Source organism: Zingiber officinale, chromosome 2A (assembly GCF_018446385.1).
Source record: "Zingiber officinale cultivar Zhangliang chromosome 2A, Zo_v1.1, whole genome shotgun sequence".
Lineage (NCBI taxonomy): Eukaryota > Viridiplantae > Streptophyta > Magnoliopsida > Zingiberales > Zingiberaceae > Zingiber > Zingiber officinale.
In genome coordinates, this window is record NC_055988.1 from 111,244,865 (window position 1) to 111,269,838 (window position 24,974).

At 34.3% G+C, this 24,974-nt stretch overlaps 2 protein-coding genes across 2 annotated transcripts; one reads left to right on the forward strand and one right to left on the reverse strand.

Moving 5' to 3' along the window:
- Positions 1-1,272: 1,272 nt before the first annotated feature.
- Positions 1,273-8,016, reverse strand: LOC122041935 (calcium-dependent protein kinase 28-like). The gene is made up of 7 exons (XM_042601827.1): positions 6,956-8,016; positions 5,637-5,780; positions 5,375-5,527; positions 5,145-5,260; positions 2,077-2,244; positions 1,737-1,961; positions 1,273-1,619 (listed from the first exon to the last, which is right to left on the reverse strand). Exons 1-7 carry the CDS (start codon positions 7,512-7,514, stop codon positions 1,488-1,490), a joined length of 1,497 nt encoding a protein of 498 aa, XP_042457761.1. The 5' UTR covers positions 7,515-8,016; the 3' UTR covers positions 1,273-1,487.
- A 3,689-nt stretch (positions 8,017-11,705) lies between these two features.
- Positions 11,706-12,362, forward strand: LOC122043902. The gene has a single exon (XM_042604466.1). It carries the CDS (start codon positions 11,706-11,708, stop codon positions 12,360-12,362), a length of 657 nt encoding a protein of 218 aa, XP_042460400.1.
- Positions 12,363-24,974: the final 12,612 nt, after the last annotated feature.

Genomic DNA, 24,974 nt, shown 5'->3' on the forward strand with positions numbered 1-24,974 from the left:
TAAATAATAATAAAAAATTAAATAATTTCAAAAACAAAACTGATAGTTTCCAAGTATTCAGGCAAAACTATAAAATAATTTTATAAATAGATCAACAATTTTCAAAATTATCTTTTGACGTTTCATATTGTTTAAGAAGTTATTTTTGGGATCTTTTTCAAATAATTTTGAGAATTAATTTAGACTTTAGTATCAAGTTTAGAAATCTGTTTGAAATCATTTCAGAAATTAATTTCACCTCTCGTGACTAACTTCAAAAGTCAGTTCAGAATTGTATGATAATTAAAGAATAACGAAATTGATGAAAAAAATTATGATAATTAAACAAATTTGATTGCATTCCGTTTCTGAGTTAACTAAGGGGATGCTTAGTTGATGGATTTCGGAATGAGAGAATGGAATGATAGTAAAAAATAATATTTAGATTGTGAGTTTGAGAATGATTTCTAAATTTATGGGAATTAACTAAATCTATATAATTAGATGAGTTTTATTTCCATTCTCATTCTTATTCCATCTTACTATCAACGGTAATCTATTTGGCCAGAATTGATTTGTAATACATGCATATAATTAATATATAGAGATGATATTACTAAAATATCCTTAATAATGACTTACAAAATATATTTTAACGGACCAAATTCTAGTCATTTAGTAATGTTCTACTATCAAACTAGTTCGGATCCTCTGTCCCGAACTTTCTCTGTCCCCATGTCCCACTGCCAATCGGACGGTCCAGATTACATCTCAAGGATGCATTGCACATCACAAGAATACTGCACACATCTTAAAGATGTCATATTACCTTGAGATGTAATCTGGATCGTCCGATCGGCAGTGAGACATGGGGACAGAAAAAATTCGGGACAGAGGATCCGAACTACTATCAAACACATACTCATAATCATTCCTATCATTTAATCAAACACCACCTAAATTCATTCAATTATCTCTCAGTTGGCCAAAGCATTAAATATTTTTTTTTAATTTGATTGTTTGAAAATCAAACTAAGTTGAAAATATTTTTTAAAATAATTTTAAATATTTTCCACTGAGGTTCACTGTAAAAGGGAAAAAAACAAAAATAGAATATGATATTTTATTTTAATATATTATACTTATTAGAGTTAATTAATATAGTTACTCTTAACTTTATGGGTAGCTTTCCAATGACTAATCTTTTTATCATAGAAGAAAAGGATGCATGAAATATATATCTCAAGACAACATTGCCAACACTATTTAATATGAAATAACATGATCCAAAGATGCATAAGCAACCGATTAATTACTCATTGAATCACCATTAAACCGTTCATTAATGATCCTTGTAAGGTATCTATCCATTAATAGTGAACATTGGCATAAGACTCGGAGTCCCTAGTAACTTCATCGAATGGGGAAAAAAAAAAGAAGGAAAAAAAATGCCTATACCACTTCTGGAGCATTGTGTACACTCTCTATCGCTTGTCACTGTCTTTTTGTTAGCGATCAGTCTTGAGTGCATCGCCCAAGTTAAAGTTCATGTTAGTTCTCATGGTCCTCCTTCCAACCACCCCTCCACTGATGCCTTTTCTCATCATGGCAGTGAATTCGTTGTAGTCGATTTGCCCATCCTACGATATCACATTGACATAAATACAAGAAAATGTTATCAAGAAACTAAAGGATAGTAAATGAAATTAACATTGGCAAGACTGGAGAGCAAGAAAGGACTAGGAGATATGGCTCACATTATTTTGATCTACTTCCTTGATCATGTCGTCGAGTTTGAAATCTTCAAGCCCAAATTGTTTGCACGCCTGTGAAAGTTCATCAATTGTTATGTAACCACTTCCATCTTTATCAAAGAATGCGAAAGCCGACATCAAGTTCTCCTCTCTCTCTAGTTTATTCATGTGAACTGTTGCCGCAAGGAATTCACCATAATCTATTGTGCCACTTTTGTCAATGTCAGCCTGCAGCCAATTCACTTGATCAAAACTATAGTTTCAAAGATCACTATTAAGTGGAATGTACAATAAGGTGAAAGTGACAAGTTAAAATATACTAATGTTAGTTGAATATCCATACCGCATCCATGAGCATTTTGATTTCAGATTCCATCAGCTCAGACCCTACTCTTCTTAACCCTTCTTTTAGCTCTTCAAATGTTATGGTTCCACTGTTGTCTGTATCGATCATTTTAAACAACTCTCTTAGACCTCCAATCTCTTCTTCTGAGAGGCTTTCAGCAATGACCTGTAGAAATTAAGAAATCCTCAGTAGTAAGCCTACTACCGAAGTTACTTTCATACGACATGAGCTACATGCCATTTTCAACTATGTGATCACATATTTGTTGTACAATGAGTCATTCAACTATCTACACTTAGTGCTTAAAAGTATATTGATCTACATCACCAAGACTTTAGTATGAATATCAGACAAGCGTATGGATCCTCCTCGTTTCTTTTCTAAATTTATGCAAGATCAATCGAGTGAGTGTCAATGTCTGAAATCAAACATAAGGTATTTCACATTGAGGGCGAGATGAGGGTAAATGAAGAGTTTGAAGATTAGAGTATAGAAATATTTAGACTAGGAGTATTATAAGTCAAATTGAAGTAAACATTTATTCATTTGAGCCATGAACAAAGACGACAATGAAGTTCCAAGCTTAAATATATAAAAGTTCACAAGGCCGACTAATGAAATCAAAAGTGAACAATGAAGTTCCAAGCTTAAATATATAAAAGTTCACAAGGCCGACTAAAGAAATCAAAAGTGACTAAGCATCAATTAAAAAAATAACATAATAGATGAAATTTATTTATACTTAAGGTAATATTCTAAGCAAATTATTGGCATAAATAATTATGCAATCCAATCTATATTTTAAAAGCATATAAATATATATCTTTGTGGTAGATATTGGATCCATTATTTTACAGAGACAATGTTAGGATATCTATTATTTTCCATGGTTGTGTTAGAAGAGAATAAAACTTAAAAACTTACGATGATCTCTCGAGGTATGTGTTGATGAGAATTTCTTTTTTCAAAATAAGGTTTAGATACTTCGAATCACCATAACTGCAGTTACTACTATAGATGTTTCTTTAGAGTTTCTCATGGTTACTCTAACCATATTTAAGGATGTAGTATGCATTCGCCACTCATATTTATGTGATAATATTTCTTTCTTGTAAATACTAAGTAAAGAAACCTTGTATAAACTATGATTTCAAGTTCCATGATTCAAACATTTGTATTCCATGTTGTTGTGAATTGATAGGACTTTGTAAGGAACATAATTGAAGATCATTAAATAAAACAAGCATAGGTATGACTACCGAGGCATGTAACATCCTAAATAAAAGATCCATCTATTCTAGCATTGTGATTGAAGCTTTTAGAAAGGATCTCCTAGTTATTCATGCACATGGCATTCTTATATACATGTAGATCTATAATTTAAAATATGTATCCCTACTCAGTTATTCTTTACCATTATAGTGCAGCACTGAAGAAGACAACTGAAAGAATACAATTCATATCTGTAACTACCGAGGCATGTAACAACCTTAACAAAAGATCCATCTATTCTAGCATTGTGATTGAAGCTTTTAGAAAGGATCTCCTAGTTATACATTCACATGGCATTCTTATATACATGTAGAGCTATAATTTAAAATATGTATCCCTCCTCAGTTATTCTTTACCATTATAGTGCAGCACTGAAGAAGCCAACTGAAAGAATACAATTCATATCTGTAACTATTATTGAATTAAAGTTTAATTCAACAATTATCAATATAAAACCCATAGGCTTACTCAGAGAACACAAGTTCACAAGAATACAAGCACTTTAGAGTGATGATCAAATTAAATCCATAGGCAATTGCAAGTTTGAAATCTCGAGTTATGTCAGTGTTTTGGTCTTTCACTAGAACGATATCATTTGGTATCATGCTGATGTTCTAATGTATGGTGCCGGTAGTAAATTGGAGGTGGAAAGAGGAAAGAGATAAAGAAGAAAAAATAAACTATATTTTCTTTTCATTTGAAATGCTATGATTTTGAGATTATCTTGTATGGAGACAAATTAGAATAAGATCAACATTATCTGAATTTTAGCATACCAAGGGGTGTTAAATGTTGATATAAAATGAAACTTGTTGACATAATTGGTACGATGACAAAAAAAACATTGTTTTAATGTCGAGTAGTATCAAGTTTTGGTAATTTATCAAAATGATATGTTTCGACTATTTCAACCAAAATGATATGAGATTTTAAACCATGGACAATTGTTTCAAAAGTTACCAATAACAACTGTTTAAAGCAACTACATGAATTTTATTGTCAATTGACAATAATAAGTAATTGTATTTGATATTTAAAATAAAACCATTCATCAACAAAATAACCAAGGTAATACTTAGTAACTAAACGAGAATGTTGTCTTGAACTATTAACTCTAACATTGCTATTCAATAACTACCATGAATAAAGTCAAAAAGGATCTTTATAAAAAGTATAATATTAGTGAAGAAAAATTATCACTCAAATTTAATAATGCCACTAAAAATTTTAGCAAAAAAATGTCGTTGCTAGATTTGTAAGCTTAAGCTAATGCCTAAAAATATTAATGATAGAATTAATTTGATGTATCACTAAAATTGACATCAGTGACAATCTTTTACGTCATTAATTGATAATTTGTTTTATAGAATTGTTATTAAATGACACAATAAGTGATAAAGTTTGTAATTTTTTCCTCATATATAATCATCATCCGTAGCTTTATTGCTAACAATACTTCTGATAACAATTGTTTAACATTAGTTGTGGCTAAAAGCTCATGTAAAAGTAAACCAAATTATTTACACCCTATGAAAACCACACAAACAATGTCATATAAAAATCTTAGTAGCTTAATTTATATCCTGAAACAAATTCAGTGAAACTTTCTAGTTAGCTGAGGAGAGCAAGACGCAAAGTTGTAAAGCACAGAGTACCAATGAATGTATTTTGTTGATAATATAGTTACTCTATCATAGGTATAAATCTGACACATGAATATTGCATCTAAGCAAACTAGATCACAAAATAAACTTGTCATATATATTCTAAAGGATGTCAAAATTTAGAGTTACCCGTAAAGCCATTTTCTTGAGCTTGTTCATCGCGGAGAACTGCTTAAGCCGTGATAGAACAGCAGAATCCAATGGTTTATCTGGTGCGACATTATCATCAATAATCCATGGGTGACCTAGAAGAAGAAACTCAGGCGTAAAAAAGAAATAACCAAACAAAAAAAAGGGTCAGATGTCTGTTCTTCTTGCAACCCTAATTTTAATAATAAAATTCTTCCAAAGATACTTACAAAGAACTTGGTGTGCTGTAAATCTTTCCCTGGGATTTCTGTTTAGCATCTTTCTTATCAGATCCTTAGCACTTTCAGATATTGTAGGCCATGGTTCAGTTTCAAAATCTATAGAACCCTTGATAATCTGTCTAAATATCCCCGCTTCAGTTTCTGGGAGCAAAGTAAAATACCAATATGAGCTGCCAAAATTTTGTAAAATAGGTAAACACTATTCGGTATCAGACTGTAAAAGAAACAAGTAAGACTATAAGTGATACACCTGCCCAGAAAGGTGGCACTCCACTTAACAAAATATATAAGATGACTCCAGCACTCCAAACATCTGCTTCTGGTCCATATAATTTTCGCAATACTTCAGGTGCAACATAATACGGACTCCCAACAACATCAGAAAATGTATCACCTACAAGTCGCATAAAAAATCAGATTAAACAGTACCTCTTGTGTTTCCATGTTATTTAACTACAAAGCTTTGGCTCAGCAAATGCTAACATCTCAAAAAAAAGATGTTATCAACACAAAAATATTATGTCGTATCAAAACTTGATATTGATAATTATAAGGAAATTGGATAAATATTCTCCACACATTCTGTCAAAGGTCAAAAGAACAAGTGAAACAATTCACAGGAGGAATTTAGACCTATTAAATTTAGCTGTGTAAAGACAGTGATAATTGTACATGGTGATTACTGCATGTAATTACTGGAGAAACTTTCATTAGAGGAAATGTAATGAGAAAATGCTCTCAAAATCTCTAGACCCTAATCCAAGCTGTAATAATACTTGACAACTAATCAACAAATTTCAAAATGAAATGTTTTACATATAAGCTGAGACAGCAACTAAGAAAAGTCATTATGTGTTAGTCAAAATATGCTACTATCTCATAATTAGAATAATTAATCATTGGATTACTTAATTTATTGAGGAACCAAATATTCACTTCTAGCACAAAAGAAGATATCAGCACTCTATAATATAAATGATGTGGCTCATTAAAGCAACAAGATCTACTAATCAGAAAACAATAATTGTACATGGTGAACTTCCATATGAACTTGTATCAATATCCAAGTAATATTTCAACCAACAATCAAAGAGAGATGGCATTCTGGAATCCACTATATAATCTCTAATTGCAAACTTGCATGCAAATGAACTTTGAAATTATGTAGATCCATCTTTTACCTCCATTTTGCATATTTGAAACAGACATAAGAAACCATATAATTAGCCAATTGTTTGTGGATTAGAATCATGCACTCTATGAGTACCGTCTAAATGAAACTAAATGGAATGAATACTGGAATCTGCATTTCTATTGTGCACTTCAACACAAGGCCATTCATTATCTCAAATAATCTTATTCAATAAAAAAATGTGATGAAATTCAGTAGATTGCTCCTTTTGGGTTTCTTATATTAGAGAAAAAACAGTGCTTTAATTTATGTTGAGAAAGAGTTTCTTTCCTGATCATAAACAAGGCCTTGCACAATCAAGGATAAGGAGCAATGATGAGATTGTGGGCTTCAATAAGGAAAATAAGAAACGAGAAAAGAGAGAAGAAGAATGAGACCTGGCTTGTAGAAGACAGAGAGGCCAAAGTCGGTGGCTTTGAGAGCCGCGTCCTCGTCGACGCTGGCAAACAAGAAATTCTCCGGTTTTAGGTCCCGATGCATCACCCCTAGCGAGTGGCAGGCCTCCACGACCCCCACGATGGTCTTGAGCAATTGCGCGGCCTTCCTCTCGCTGTAATGGCCCTTGAGGATGATCCTATCGAAGAGCTCCCCTCCGGCGCACAGCTCCATGACCAGATGCACGAAGAGGGCGTCCTCGAAAGTGCCCTTGATCCTCACCACATTGGGGTGCTCAGACAGGTGGTGCATGATCTGGATCTCGCGCCAGACGTCCTCGTAGTCGTCGCGGCACAGGAGCTTGCGCTTGGGGATGGACTTGCACGCGTACTCCTTGTCGTCGTTCTTGTCAACACACAGGTACGTGGTGCCGAACTGCCCCTGCCCCAGCTTCTTCCCGATGCGGTAATGGTCGCGCAGGTTGGGAGTCTTGTAGGGGAGCACGGAGGCGGGCTTGGAGGAGCGCCGGGGAGGCGGATCGGAAGAGCACGGATGACTCATCGGTGATATCTTTCTCTTCCTCTCAAAGTAAAAAAGACAAAAACAACAAAAACGAGGAGGATTGCCAATAGAAAGACGGGATCTTTAGGGGCGGATCATAAAAAAAATTGCATCTTTGTGATCATCATCAAGGAAACCGATAGAAATAGGATTACAATCGTGCGTTAGGGTTCGCCCACAGAAACGGGAACGGAATGGTAAATGCTTGCAGTTCAACAAAAGTTAAGAAAGGAATTGAAAGATGCGTTTGGGATGGAGATGCGATTATTGGGCAAGTTTGAAACGCGCATGATGGAGGCGAGAGGAGAAGAAAGAGTCGGGTTGGGAGGAGGAGAATGGAGATAGCGCGAGAGATGGAGAGGTCATCCCGTTTCCATTTGGTTGCGAGATCGATGTCTCTCTTCGGCGCACTATTTTTAAGCTGCTTCTTGCTTCATCGTCTCGGTCAGCCACCAGCAGTCTCATGCCAAATTGCCAATCGCCAAAAACAGGAACATATTATTGTCTTTTACACAAAGCCACACAAACACACGAGAGAGATATCATTTTATATTTTTCAGGTTAAAAAAATAAAATAAAAGGGAGTGGCCTTTTATTGGAATGGACGTTGCTTTTTTTTTTTTAATCGAAAAGACATCCTACTCCACTAGTTTTCCTCTATGAAATGACATTGCTACCCCGAACTCTATCAAATCGTGAACCGATCGGATGAGGTACAACAGCTATGGTAATTTAATTAGTTCATGAAATCATAACGGTTATAAATATTAATTTTGTATTGATATTAAGTAAGCAGGTCAAACCAATATTGTATCAATTATAAAATTATAAATACTACAATTTGAATATATTAGTGAACAAAATTAAATCCGTGTGTTCTAAAACTACAAATATTATAATGTGAATATTTTTATCATCTTAAATATAACAAAGTTGAATCTGTATGTTGTAATAATTACGAATGTAATTATTATAATTTGAATATTTTTATCATGTTAAATATATATTGTAACAATTAGAAAATCATAATTGCTACTATATAATGTGAATATTATTAAACAAATTAAATCTGTTGACGCTATATTTAATCCTTAGACCATCTCCAACCACAAAACTTATTTTGGTGCACTTTCAACACCAATTTGTTATCATTTAAGCACAAAAAATTTTTCAACTTCAACCAATGCACATCATTTCCTACCCTAAAAGGAATATTATTTAGAATATTCTATTTTTCCATCTTATAATTTATTATCAATATACATATTAATTTGTTAAATATTTTTATTATGATAATAATTACTATTAAAATTAAAAATTTTATTGTACATGATAACTAATTTTTATGATATTATGTTTTTAGTTACAAGAAAATTAAAATTAGTATTTTGTAATTTTGTTAGAAATAATTTAATAAACATACTAATATTTAATATTTAAAGACAATACACAATCATAAACAATTTAGATAATTTTTGTAAAATATTTTCACAAAACAAATAACACTTCATTAATAATTCATTAATAATACAAATAACACTTCATTAATAATACATCATTATGAACCTTAATTATTAGAATTACCAAATTGTTCCCACAAATACTCAATTAATGCATTTCTAAGGGCAAAGTGAGCATTTTTATTTTTGATTCCTTCATATCTAGCGAGAAACTCTTGAAATCGGGTATTGTCATCTACTGTTGTATCAACATCTGCAGCCGACGAGACTTCACCTTGATCAACAATTGAGGTATTCATATTGCGCTCATCTTCAATTATCATATTATGTATAATCATACATGAAGTCATTATATCATGTAAAATATTTTTCTGCCAAAAACGTAAAGGTCCTGCAACAATTGCAAAGTGTGATTGGAGTACTCCAAATACTCGCTCAACATCTTTTCTACATGCCTCTTGTTTCATTGCAAACAACTTATTCTTTGTACTGCGTGAATCTTGAATTGTTTAAACAAGTGTAGACCATTTTGGGTATATACCATCAAACTAAATAGAAACCCATGTTGTATTCTTTTCCTTGAATGACATAACGAGCAAGGGGAGCAATACCTTGAGCAAGGTTAGAAAAAAGATGAGAAGACTCCAATACATTAATGTCATTGTTAGATTCAGGTAAACCGAAATATGCATGTCATATCCAAATATCATAATCAGCTACAACTTCTAGAATAATTGTTGGCTTTCCACTACGACCAGAATATTGCCCAGCCCATGCTGTTGGGAAAATTTTCCACCTTCAATGCATGCAATCTAGATTACCCAACATACCAGGAAAACCACGCTGCTCACCAATATGAAGAAGCCTGGTAACATCATTAGCATTGGGTGATCGCAGGTACTGTCCTCCAAATACTTCAACAACAGCATGGCAAAATCTTTTCACACTTTCTATGACAGTTGATTCTCCTATTTTGATGTACTCACCAGTAGTGTCTGCCAGTACACCATATGCCAATATTCGAAATGCAGCTGTCATTTTTTGTAAACCTGATAAACCAAGTTTTCCAACTCCGTCTCTTTTCTGCACAAAATAATTATCATGATTACTAACCTCGTTAAAAATACGCATAAATAAATTTCTTTCCATCCGGAATCTTCTTCGAAACATTGCAACATTATATGTAGGATTTTCGGCAAAGTAATCATTGAATAGATTACGATCAGCGGCTTCTCTATTACGATTGATCACTATGTGACCAGGAATAGATCCTTGATGTTTGCCTTTGTTGCTTTCTTCACTCAGATGTTTCAAAATGACCTGATTATATTGTTTCGGTAGATCGCCTGAGTGATAAGCCTTCTGTGTGCTTCAAATATATCATCATCTTCAGAGCTTGAGGATGATAAATTTGATGTACCTTCATATCTAGCACTAATTTTTTGAGATGAAGAATGTGATTGAATTGTTTTCAGTTATGATATGTATTTATAATGTATACACAATACTATTATTTTTGCAGGTGATGAGACATCACAATGCACACACTATTATAATTATTTTAGAAGATGGTACATTACAATGAACACACAACACTATTATTTTTTTAGGAGATGGGGCATCACAATGCACACACAACATTATTATTTTTGCAGATGAAAGGACATCACAATGCACACACCATTATTATTATTTCAGGAGATGGGACATCGCAATGCACACACAATATTATTTTTTTTGCAGACGACGGGACATCACAATGCACACATTATGATAATTATTTCAGGAGATGGGACATTACAATGAACACACAACACTATTTTTTTTCAGATGACGGGGCATCACAATGCCCACACTATTATAATTATTTCAGAAGATGGGACATTATAATGAACACACAACACTATTATATTTTTAGGAGATGGGACATCACAATGCACACACAACATTATTATTTTTGCAGATGAAAGGACATCACAATGCACACACCATTATTATTATTTCAAGAGATGAGACATCGCAATACACACACAACATTATTATTTTTGCAGACGACGGGGCATCACAATGCACACATCATGATAATTATTTCAAGAGATGGGACATTACAATGAACACATAACACTATTATTTTTACAGATAATGAGACATCACAATGCACACACTATTATAATTATTTCAGAAGATGGGACATCACAATGCACACACAACACTATTATTTTTGCAGGTGACAGGACATCACAATGCACACACAAATCTTATTCAATGCACATAATTTTTTCCTATATAATGGCATACTAGACATGGTCATCACAATGCACCTTTACTCTTGAAAAAAATGAGTTCGAATTCTCGTTCATCATCCTACTCAGTTGAAGAAGATAAACATTTATGTCATGTTTATCTTCATATTTCTCAAAATCCAATCATAGGAATCAACCAAAAAAAGGATCAATTTTGGGCAAGAGTTGAGATAGAGTATAATCAAGATCCAAATTTTAAAAATTCAGAGCGACCGAGAAGATCATTACAAAAAAGAATCAATACTATGATTGCTGCTGTTTCCAAATTGAAGGGTTGCAATGACAAATCGAAGAATTGAATCCAAGTGGAGCATCAGAGGAAGATATTGTAAGTTGTTTTCATTATTTCTTTTGTAGACTATCCAAGTTATTTTCAATATCTAATTTAGTTATTAATTTTGTTTCATAATTGTATTATTTTCTTACAGATGAATCATGCTCAAATGTTATTAGTACAAGACCCTAATTACTCAAAGGGCTTCAAATTTGGACATGTGTGGAGCATTCTTCAAGGTATTGAGAAATTCAACAGTGACAACATCAAAGCTGCATCTACGAGAGTGCAACGACAAACTGCTCAAGCTGATTATTCTCAATCATATAATCTCGAGAAAGATGTTTATTCACCTTCATCTCCACATGTCTCTTCGTTTAATCTTAACATCATTGATTCAGATAGTGGTGGTACTTCAACTAAAAGACCTATTGGGGTGAAGAAAGTAAAATTGAAGAGAAAGAATGAACAACAATTCAGTAAAATGGTTTCACAGAATGAAGAACTTGTTGCGGCATTGGATCGAAGTACCAATGTTGCTATGTTCAAGGAAGAGAATAAAATTTTATTCAAAGATTTGAATACCATTGTTGATCTGATAATTCGTGAATTTATTCGCGGTGAACAAGTCAGAATTATACAAAAGAGGACTGAAAACCAAAAATCTCAATCAACTCCACATCAAGGAGAAGGATCTAGGATCAATTCGTCTCAAGAAGAAGAACAAGGATCTCAAGATCCTTTGAATGGTTCCGGTAAATTTTATGATTACTTCAGTGGTTTATTAGGAGGTGATTTTCCAGAATATTAAACATTGATTTGTTTAGTATTGCAATGTTATTGTAGTTATTTAAATGTATGTTTACTTTAGTGTTTGTGGCATCTTTAAATTGTATGATGGATTATGTGTTATGTATTTTGAAATTTTAAATGTTTAATTGTGTGTTTGTTATGAAATTATCAATATTATCAATTTTAATATATTGATAATCTTAGTAATATAACAAATATTTTAAATATTAATTATTTAAGTTAATAACTAATATAAATTTATAATATATAAAATTTACATAATAAATTAAATTCAATTAAATAATATTAATTTATAATATTTAAGAATATTTTAAATATAAATTTAAGAATATAATATATTATATTAAAAAATCCGTACTTGCACCAAAATGGTGCAAGTGAACAGTGCAACATCATTTTGGTACAAGTTTTGGGATCTCCATTGGAGGAGATATGATATCTTTTTTATACTAAAATGGTATAAAAGGGCACCAGTTGGAGTTGCTTTATGATAGAGATAAAGAGGACAATTATATTATTTTATAAGGGATATGATGGGATGAGACGGTTTTGATTAGAAAGAAAAAAATGGGACGTCCTTCTATGATTAGGAAAAAACAAAGAATGTTTTTATTTTAATTTTTATATATATTTTTTTAAAAAATATATTTATAATTTATTGAAGTGAGTAATTAATTTTATATAATATTCAAATTGAGTATCTAAATTTTATATTTTTCAAAAAATATTAATTTTCTATTATACCTTTCATTTATAGTCGATTGCTTCTTCACTATCTTGGTCAATTCTTAAATTTAATATGCCCTTCTATGGATGTCAACCTACTATTAAAATTTCTATCCGATTTATCATAGACCTATCACTATCAGTCGATTGATACTAGCTCATCAATCAATTGATTGTAATAAATTGAATATCTCAATTTTAATATATCAATTCATGTATGAGAGAATACTAAGGAGAATAGGAGGAGTATAATGAGATTATTTTGAAGTGTTTTTAATATGCCTAATTTTAGGTTTCTCATTCCCCCAACTTGATGATTTTGATGATATTGATAAAGAGTTTAAGTTAGTTGTTGTGATAATTTGATGTGTTTGTTAAGTTGTACAAATTTCACAGGGCTCGATGGCTCACAATCTGTAAGATTAGAGAAAGATAGCGCATCCGAGGGATTGTAAGACGAGGAGCATCAGAGTATGGACCATCAAAGAGGAAACCTACACAAACAAGGTGAGAAGGATGGCTAAGGTGGAGTCACAGACTCAAAGCAGCCAAAGGACACAGGGTGATAGAAGACCTGACGACTGGAAGGTACTACATGACAAATGAGTGGAGTGTAATGTACACTTAGATCAAAGGGTAAACAAGTGTATTAGGCGGACTCAAGCATAGAACTGATCGAAGTCAAGATATTAGTCAATTAAATCTTGGTGGTTCATACCTGAAGTTGAGGCTGTTTGAGGTGTAATAGTTATAACAGTTGACTGATAGTGATAGGATTGCAACAAGCCGAACAAAAAGTTCAGTAGTCGATTGTCGTAGTTGATTGGTGGCTATAGAAGATGCACAATGAGTTTAGGAATCAACTGAAGAATTGGACGTAGCACGCTCGACTAATGGGCAGAACAATCAACTACGACTAGAGCGATCGTTTGAATTGAAGTTGAAGATAGAAAGATCAATGGCATGGTGTAGATAGAATTTGAAGATCATCAACTAATTGTGATAGGCAATTGACTGTTGGGTCTCCGAATCAGTCAACGGGCAGATTCGAGCTAAGGTTATAAAAGAAGCTCGAGGGGTTACGAGAACAACAACTCTCCATCGGACAAATCACAGTCAAGCTCTATTGTTTTCAGTTCTCATTACTCTTATTCTATTGTATTCTTTTGACGGATTGCAAGAGATTTCTCAACTTTAGATGATTTATCGAAAAGAAGAAAAACAGTGACCACATGTGCATAGCCTTGGACATAATAACTTAGGGACGTAGCAACCCTCAAATGTGTTCACTGATATATACGCCCGATTCAATTTTTTAATTTTTGTTGCTTATTATATTTTATTTAGGAAATTAACCTTGTAGGCAAAGAGTGACATTCGTCCCCTCGACCACACTTATATCTATCTTAGTCGAATTAATACCTAAAGTTATCAGTGAATTTTAATCAAAACTCATTGATGAAGTTATATTGTTTAAAATTTTGACATAGTATGGATTAGAGGAGTCTTAAGAACCCATTTGGTAGGGTTGATGAGTGAGTATGACATGCCTATATCCTCTAAGGTGCTTGTGTCAAATTGTCTCAAGATGGTGAAGATTTCAAAAATACATGGCTCACAATATAGGTTATAAAATTTAGGTCTAAGAATATGGTTATACTTAAAAGGATTCAAGGAGTACAAGAACTTGATTTGAATAAATTATGAGGTGATTAAGGCTACCAACGAGTTTTAGTAAAAAAAATTGATGATAACCTTATAATGTTCAAAATTTAAAAATATTGATATGGTCTAAATTCGGGAAGTTTTAGGAACCCTTTGGAAGATGAGCTTTTGCCAAATTATGTCAAGGCTATAAATATTTTAAAAATTCATTACTCTCAATTTAGGTTGTGGAATTCAAGTATGAGGGCATGGTTATATTCAAGAGGATTTTAGAAGTATAATGGGTTTGGTTTAAAATGATTCTGAGACTTCTATGGTCGCCAACGAGTTCTAGTGAAAATTTGTTGATTGACTCGGACACTTTACAAACATTTCAAATAGAATTTATTATACTCCTTACATCCTCAAAGTATAATCATGCCCTCAAATATGAATTTCACAACCTAAATAGAGAATTATGGATTTTTAAAATTGACATAGCTTTGAGATGTTTTATCATTAGCTCATAGGGGATTTAAGTCTGTCATACTTACTAATACCATCAAATGGTTCTTTATGACTCCTCTAATTTAAACCATATTAAGAATTTAAAATTATAGACATTGTAGGTTCATCAATGCTTTTTTTTCCTAAATTCACTCATAGCCTTAGATATCCGAGAAACACATCGAACCAAACTTATTGCATTTCTTGCCTCTTTTTGAGTGTAATCGTGCCCACAAATATGGAATGAGATATTAAAATAGGGTTATTAAATTTACTGCAGTCGACTGATGCAATAGGATCACTGAACTTTTGTGACAGCTCGATAGATTAGCACAATGGATCGGAGTCCATAAATGGAGCAAAATATATTTAGAAATTGATTGGCACCCAATTGGATATATAGTAGTCAACTGTTAGTGAAGAAGCTGACAAGGACGGGCATAATAAAAGAGGAGAAAATATTTTTGAAAAAAATGATACATCTAATCTCATGACGATCATGAAAAGAATAAATGTAAAAGATTTTTTTTTTTTTGTCTCCCTCTAAATGTCGCTTTATCTTCCTACAAATATTATTTTAAATCTGAAACTTTGTATGCACCTAAAAATTTCAAAATAAATAGTAATTTTGAATTCTCCATATACTCATTTGTTTTAAAAAGAAAATTTAGATTTAACATTTTGTTGTATTTATCTCGGCAATCTGGAGTTTCTGTCTTTATTTTTCTATTTTTGATTCATTTAAATTATAGTACTTTTGGAAATTTACCAAAGGCCCACACAAATGTAAAAAATAAATAAATTATGCATCATAATTTGAAATGATCAAAAGGTACATTGATTTGGATGGTCTTCCCGTTCTACTCCTCCTGTCAACATTAACTTTTTATACTCAGATTTACAATACATCCAAGCCACATTTAAAACGTTTAAATTTTAAAATAATTTCAGTAGTTTGAATGTATGTAACCTCAATATTTCTCTTCCTCACTCTCTCTTCACTCGTGGAAAAGTAAATTTCTCTTAAATTCACCTGTTGATTTATACAACTCGATTTTTTTTTATAAAAAATTAACTACTAAAATTAGAAGCAAGATTCGATATCAAATCTACTTTCTCTAAACTCTTCTTTTTCATATGGTTCCAAATTCGCAGAAATCTAAATAGTGTACAAAATCCATTGATCGGCCTAGAGAGTTTAAATTACACTCATTCCAAGTCATATGAGTTTCTAAAGTGCCAAGGAGTCAAATGTGTCCTCATTTACTATTTTTGAACTTCTCTAGTAGAACCAAGAAAAAAATATTAATATTAGCCCTAGTACCAATTATGAGATGATTGATAAGAGTACTTTTTTAATCATATTTTATTAATTAATAAAAGGCAAAGTTTATTATTATATTTACATTAGTTCAGTGTCGAATGAATAAGTATAATAATATCTTAGGGTAGTAGGTTCTAGTTTATAGTATATCAATTTGTTGAATTAATAGTGGGATATTGTATATACATAAATAGAATGTTACTTTTAATTATTGCTAGTCAAACATTAATATATAAGGACAATATTAATGTGTTTAAACTAGCATGTAAGTCAAGGGATGACTTAATCTCACAAGTTATGAATATGAGATATTAGGTTGATACATGGATATATATTAGAGAATATGTATTGAATGACCTGCTATGAGAATGTTTCATGGATCGTCATATAAATATTATAAATATTCTCATAGTGACTATTAGTACGAATAGTCCTTAGACCTGAAATCACTATGGTTCCCTACATAAGGAGTTGTGTACTTTAGTATTGGCAAATGTCACCTGTAACAAAATGAACTATAAAGTCGATCACTGGGTATGCAATAAGTTATGCGGAGGGATGTGAGTGATGTAGATGAGATCTATTCATTCCATATGACGAAAGCGATATCTGTAAATGCCTTGATTAGTAAGACACAAAAATACATGGTCATGCTCAAATGAGTTAATATGAAACATTGAGTTTATTTGATTGAGTGTGTCAACTTAGAGATCAAGAAATACAAAAATTGATAAGAGGATGACATTGTCTATGTCTCATTGATCAATTAAATATCAAGGATAAAAGAATTGACTCATACAAGATAATAAACATGGAAAGGTTAGGTCGGATTTCGATATTCTTGTCAATTAAGTAGCAATGATATTTTACTAGATGTCACTCATTGCTTATGTATTTAAAATGGTTTTAGACACATTGTGAATGTTATGAGTTCCTATTGAGTCATACACACAAAGAACATATTAATTTAGAGATGGCTTCATATGATGGATCAATGGATTAAGTCTAATCCGAATTAAGTTCATTGAGTTAGACTCAATTAGATCTAACTATTGGATTGCGTCCAATTCGAATTACACTCATTGAGTCAATTTGGATTGATGAGGATCAATGAGTTAAACTCATTGAGTGACTTGATGAATTTGAATTCATCAAGGAAGAGGAGTGTTTAATTTAAAATTAATCATAGATTGGATGAAGAGAAAAAAGGTGGTCAATTTTGAATTGATCATGCGTTGGGTGAAGACAAATATTAATATCAATTAAGATAATTGAATGAGTACAAAAGGAGTTTTGATTCATTTCACGAAGACACACTTGTGTTCTTGTTCTTCATCTAATCTTTCTTCCTCTTTGGCCGAAATCTCCTTGTTTGGTTTCTAGCACAACCTTAGGTGGTTTCTCTTCTCCAAGTTTGTGAGTTCGTGAGATAGATAGAATGTGTTTGTGCGGATATCGAAAGAGACACGAACACTTGATCATGCTAAGATCCAACGAGGATAAAGTTGCTGTCGGAAGTTCTTGTTTACACAACAAAGGTAGAACTCTAAATCCAACTAGTATACAGTTTCTTTCACATGGATCTTCTAGAAGGATCTTGAAAATATATTCTGCTGCACTTGTCTTGTTTTGCACTTGAGAAATCCTTACAAAAAGTCTCCAGCTAGAATGCTTGGGCCTGGTTTTATGGAGACTAGGACTACATTGGATCTTATCTGAGAACATACCAGGACTAAGTTGGATCTGGTGTGGGGAGACCAAGCCTAACTTGGTTCTAATTTACTCTCAGATCAGGCCCAACATGGACCTGGCCTCTAGGAGACCAGACCCAAGAATTCTAGCTGAAAATTAATATAATATTAGAGCACCTCTAGGGAGTCCGAGATGAGTAACGGAGGATATCTTTGGACTCCTTGCAACTTCAAAAAGTCACAAGACTTGACGTGAGTATAATCTGAGCTCTCTAAATCGATCAATATGTTTTAACCAAAATTCATTAATGGATCTGGCTATTTGAATTTCTATGAACTTGCAACCATCTGGTAGAATTGAGTGAGAAGAAATAAATAGTCAAATCTTAATTAGAATCAAGGAATACTATGAACCTAATGTGGGGAGACCAGACCCAACTTCAGGAAGTGGAACATGGCATGGAAATTGGAAGCGGAACAACGACATGGAAGCTGGAGAATAGAAACTGAAGAGGAACGATGACATGCAAGTGGGTAGACTTGACCACGGTTCAGAACCGCAGGTTTCTAGGAGGATGCCCCTTAAACTTATCCGTCCAAGACAATTACGGTTCATGGTCTGGAATTGTCGATTTATGGTTTATGCATAGTTCACCATGATTTAAAATTATTATTATATTTTAAAAATTAAAATTTTCTAAATTAACTAACAAAATTTGCTTAATTAATTAATAATTAATTAATAATTATTATTTACTCTATTACTCTCCATTTTATATAACAACAAACTTAGTTATTAAAAAAGTAACTAACAATGTCAATATGATATACGATGAGACATTTGGCTTCTACCCCAGAGATCTAGGTTTAAATCTCTATAATATCATTATTTTTAATAAATTTATATCAATAAAAATATATCACATATACTAAATTTTTTAAAAAATAATATATATTTAAAAAAATCAACTAAACCCAGCGGTTTCGGTTAATTTACCCATGAACCGTATGTTGGATATAAGTGATATGAATGGAGAAGAGGTAGAAAAGGAAAGATGCTCCATTGTAAATGAAACTTTAGTCTCACATTGGGAGTTTCTTGGCATGTTGGTTGGTTTATATTGATTCATATGCATTGATGATGTGACACAAATGTATAGGAAGAGACTCTCTAGCTCTCATGCGTGGGTGCACAGGAGGGGTGCAAATCCATGGTCCGAATTGCACTGAAACAAGTTGACTCATGTGCGAGCATGACTTACCACTCAGTTCATCGTGATCACTAGTGCTTGGTGGGAATCATGGTTAACCGTGGTATCCTAGGAAACAAATGACTCGCGCAAGCCTCGAAGCACCACCAGAGGTGGGCGAATATGTTTCAAGGAAACTACGACCCTCACAGGCCTTGGTCCATTCACTTGCTTAGATTCTTTGGCTGCTCGGTTTCTCTATCTGATCAACTTGCTCGATCTCTCGGCCTTTCTGCTCACCTGACCGACCACTCGCTTGGTTGCTCTGTCTTTTTGCTCATCCGACCGTTCAGTCTCTCTGCTCACCTGGCCGCTCTCGTCACTCGCTCGGCTACTTTGCCCGGTCAGCCTAACTACCCAACTGCTCTGCTCGGTCGGACTCTCCTTCTACCCGACCACACTATTCGATCGACACTCGGAAGCTCGGTCTGGGACGCTCGGACTCGACCGCTCTGACTTTGCTGCGTGGATACTTTGCTCGCTTAACCACTCTGCTGGCAACAGTTGGAAAAAAACAGCCCCTGTTGGCAGCTTGAGATTATCAGCTCAAGTCATTTCAACAGATAAGTGAATTTAATTCGATGAATTTAAATTCAGCTAATACTTGTAAATCTCCGGCTACAGATTATGTTTTTCAACAATATTGAAACATGCTCAATTCTGCTAAGATGACCACAGAACAGAATGCTGAGGTGTAACAGACTCAACACCTGAAGGTCCTCTCCGCCCTGATTGGAATAGTGCCAATCAATCATGGGGAAAAGCCAGAGAAATTCAGTGGGTTGAACTTTAAGAGGTGGTAGTAGAAGATGTTATTCTACTTGACCACGCTTAATCTGGCTCGGTTCTTGACTGAGGACCCTCCCAAGCGTGCTGAGGATGCTGATATGCAGACCATCAGTGCAGTGGAGACATGGACTCATTCTGAGTTCCTTTGCCGAAACTACATCCTCAATTATCTTGCTGACTCATTGTACGTTGTGTATAGCATGAAGAGAACGGATAAAGAGCTGTAGGAGTCCCTGAACGAGAAGTACAAGAAGGAGAATGCAGGAGCCAAGAAGTTCATCATGGATCGATTCTTGGACTATAAGATGGTTGACTCCAAGATGGTGATCAGCTAAGCTCAAGAGCTTCAGGTGATCTTCCACGAGATCCACTCAGAAGGGATGATTCTGAGTAAAACCTTCCAAGTGACTGCTATCATTGAGAAGTTGCCCCCGAGTGGAAGGACTTCAAGAACTACCTGTAGCACAAGCGGAAGGAGATGAATGTGGAAGAACTCATTGTTAGACTTCACATCGAAGAAGACAACAAGAGTTCAGAGAGAAAGTTGTTCTCTCAGGCTACTGTAAAAGCCAATGTGGTCGAGCACAGTCAAAGCTCGAAACGGAAGAATCCCAAATCTTCCAAGATGGGACCCAGAGGAGGCATTAGCAAGAAGAAATTCTATAGGAAGTGCTTCAACTGTGACCGAGTGGATCACAAATTTTTGGAGTGCAAGAAGCCGAAGAAGAAGCAGGAGGCCAACTTGAATGAGGGACCAAAAATGGACGACCTCTGTGGTGTGGTCTCTGAACTGAACCTGATCGGTTCAAACCTACGACAATGGTGGATCAATACTGGAGCTACCAGACATGTGTGCTGCAACAAGGAGCTATTCCACAACTTTAAAGAAATCACTGGAAATAAACTGTTAATGGGGAACTCAGCAACTTTGGGCATCATGGGCCAACAAAAAGTGGTGCTTAAGATGACCTCGGGCAAGGACCTTACTCTAAACAATGTGCTGTATGTTCCAGAAATTCGGAAGCATCTAGTGTCTAGATCACTGTTAAGCAAGCATGATTTTTGCATTATTTTTGAGTCAGATAGAGTTGTATTGTCCAAGAATGGAATGCTTATTGGGAGAAACTATGTATCTGATGGGATATTCAAGCTCAATGTAATGATCATTAGACTTAAGATAAATAAAAATGAAAGTTCTTCCACTTATATGTTTGAGTCTTTATATTTGTGGCATGGTAGACTAGGGCATGTTAACTACGATGTGTTGCGTAGATTAATAAATATGCAAAGCATACCTGCATTCCACCTTGACCCGAAACACAAGTGTGAGATTTGTGTTGAAGCAAAAATGATAAGGTCATCTTTTCAACATATTGAAAGAAGCAACGAACCACTCGAGCTAATTCACACTGACATGTGCGACCTTAAAAAAAGGTAGATCCGCTACCTTAGCGGTCCTCCTAGTGCCGACCCCACAGATATGGAGGGAGGTTCATGCAGGTACACAGGCTATAGATACATGACGAGGTAAACCCCAGGTCGTCAGTTCCTGAGAATCACCCCCTGGCCATTACGCCAGAGATACCATGCGCCCGCCGTCTGCGCAACGTGTGCGACCTCAAAGGTACACCAACACGTCGTGAGAATAAATACTTCATCACTTTTGTAGATGATAACATAAAATACTGTTATTTATATCTTCTCAAAAGTAAAGATGAAGTTATAGAGGAATTTGCACTCTATAAAAATGAGGTTAAAAACCATCTTAATAGAAATATTAAGGTAGTTCGAAGTGACCGAAGCGGTGAATATATATCACCGTTCGCTGAGTTATGTGTTGAACATGGGATCAGACATGAAACAATAACTCCTTATACTCCTCAGCAAAATAGAATTACTAAGTGGAAGAATCGAACTCTAAAAGAGATGATAAATGCTCTTCTATTAAGCTATGAACTGCCAAAGTTCATGTGGGGGGAAACTGTGTTAACAGCTAATTACCTTTTAAATAAGATGTCTCGAAAGAAGATAGATAAGAGTCCTTATGAGTTGTGGAATGGAAAACAACCATCCTACAAATATTTACGAATGTGGGGGTGTCTTGCCAAAGTGTTGGTGCCTAATCCGAAAAGGATTAAGATAGAACTAAAGACTGTTGATTACATATTTATTAAATATGCACAGAACAACAGTGCATATCAATTTTTGATGTATGAGTCACAAACACTAGATATATACAATAACTCAACAATAGAATTGAGAAATGTTTCGTTCTTCGAGCATATGTTTCCATATAATACCCGAGAGGATGCTAGCTCTTCAAAGCGAGTATATGAAGCACAAGGTGAAGATGATGATGAGGAACCAGTGGAGGTTAAGCTTAGACGGAGCAAAAGAGCTCGGCTAGAAAAATCCTATGGATCAAATTTTATCACTTTTATGTTGGAAAGTGAGCCCCGAAGTTACTCAGAAGTTGTAAGCTCTTCTGATGGACCTCATTGGAGAGAGCCAATTGCATCTGAGATAGACTCTATCTTGCAAAACCACACTTGGGAACTTGTGGATCTTTCTTCTGGAAGTAAACCACTAGGTTGCAAGTGGATCTTCAAGAAGAAAATGAAGCCAGATGACATAATTGATAAATATAAGGCCAGATTGGTAATCAAAGGATACTGACAACAAGAAGACCTTAATTACTTTGATATGTATTCTCTGATGTCGAGAATAACTTCTATTAAAGTATTGTTGGCTATTGACGCTCTATGGAATCTCAAAATACATCAGATGAATGTAAAGACAACCTTTCTAAATGAGGATTTAGAAGAGAAAATCTACATGGAGCAACTGGAAGGATTTTCTGTATCAGGATAGAAAAACAAGGTTTGTAGATTGATGAAATTATTATATATCTTGAAACAAGCACCAAAGCAGTGACATGAAAAATTTGATAATACCATGAAGGAATGTGGATTCAAGATTAATGAATATGATAAATGTGTCTACATGAAAGTCACAAAGAATAACTACGTCATCTTCTACCTATATGTAGATGACATACTTATCATTGAAAGTAATGATAAGATAATCAAATTCATTAAAGATATGTTGAACTCAAGATTTGACATGAAAGACATGTGCCTATCTAATGTGATTCTAGGAATCAAAATTTTTAGACCAACAGAAGAACTTGTTCTTAGTCAGTCTTATTACGTGGACAAAATTCTTGAGAAATTCACCAAGGGTGATACTGCGTTGGCACGAATGCCGATAGATACGAGTCAATATCTATCAAAAAATCAAGGTGAAAGTATCTCTCAGATAGAGTACTCTCAAGTGATTAGAAGTCTGATGTACTTGATGAGTTGTACACGACTAGACTTTACCTACACAGTAAGTAAACTGAGTAAATACATGAGTAATCTAGGTGTTGAGCACTGGAAAGGGATAACAAGAGTACTGAAGTACTTGAGATATACTTGTGCATATGGATTGCATTATATGAGATATCCTACTGTGATCGAAGGATACAACGATGCTAGTTGGATATCTAACATAAAAGACTCTAAGTCTACGAGTGGATATGTATTCACTTTGGTAGGTGCAACCATTTCCTGGGAATCTTCTAAGCAAACGGTAATAACTAGATCCACGATGAAATCTGAGTTTGTAGCTCTTTACAAATGTGGTAAAGAGGTTGAATGACTACGACAATTCTTAGAAGATATTCCAAGATGGCTGAAACATGTGTCGGCAATTTGCATACATTGCAATAGTCAATCAGTAATTGGTCGAGCACAGAGCCATCCATATAATGGTAAGTCTAGACATATACGCCATAGACATAATACCATTAGACAACTACTCTCAACGGGAGTTATCACTATTGACTATGTGAAGTCAAAGGATAACCTAGCGGATCCGCTAACTAAAGGGTTAAACAGAGGGTTAGTTGCAAGCTCATCACGTGGAATGAGTTTGATGCCGTTATCAGCGATCAGTGAAGAGGACACCCAACCTATACTGACGGGAGATCCCAAGAACTAGGTTTAAAGGAACAACTAATTTACACTGACTAGACACACTTTGGGGGGGGGGGGGTATCCCAATAAAACAGTGACTGGATCAGGGGTAAGCCGATGGCCTTTTAATGATCAAGACGAGTATATGACTACTCTCGAGTGATCACCTATGTGAGAAAGAAGTGGGGCCGCTTCGAAGAGAATTGGAAGCATAATTCTTAGAACTTCTCACAGAACCAGGCGTGTTCATGGCCAAAAATGAACACACTCATGAGAACTGAGTTGTATCAGGAAGAGTCTTGGGTGAGATATGGCAATGCTTACATAGACGGCAGAATAGTTCAAGGATATCGTGTTTACTATCAGCAGTAAGCAAACAGATCTTTACAAGGAAAGGTTCAAAGGGTAAAACCTACCTGTCCTATACTGGACTCAACTGCTGAATATTATCACATACCCTATCTCCATTCATGTGGGGGATTGTTGAATATAAGTGATGTGAATGGAAAAGAGGTGGAAGAGGAAAGAAGCTCCATTGTGAATGAAACTTTAGTCCCACATTGTGAGTTTCTTGGTATGTTGGTTGATTTATATTGATTCACATGCATTGATGATGTAAACAAATGCATGGAGAGAGGCTCTCTATCATGCGTGGGTGCG

Coding starts and splice junctions, on each gene's coding strand:
- LOC122041935 (XM_042601827.1), bottom strand. CDS start 7,514: ATGAGTCATCCGTGCTCTTCCGATCCGCCTCCCCGGCGCTCCTCCAAG. Junction 2,245..5,144: donor TCAAGAAAATGGCTTTACGG/GTAACTCTAAAT, acceptor TAATTTCTACAG/GTCATTGCTGAAAGCCTCTC. Junction 1,962..2,076: donor TCAAAATGCTCATGGATGCG/GTATGGATATTC, acceptor AATTGGCTGCAG/GCTGACATTGACAAAAGTGG.
- LOC122043902 (XM_042604466.1), top strand. CDS start 11,706: ATGAATCATGCTCAAATGTTATTAGTACAAGACCCTAATTACTCAAAG.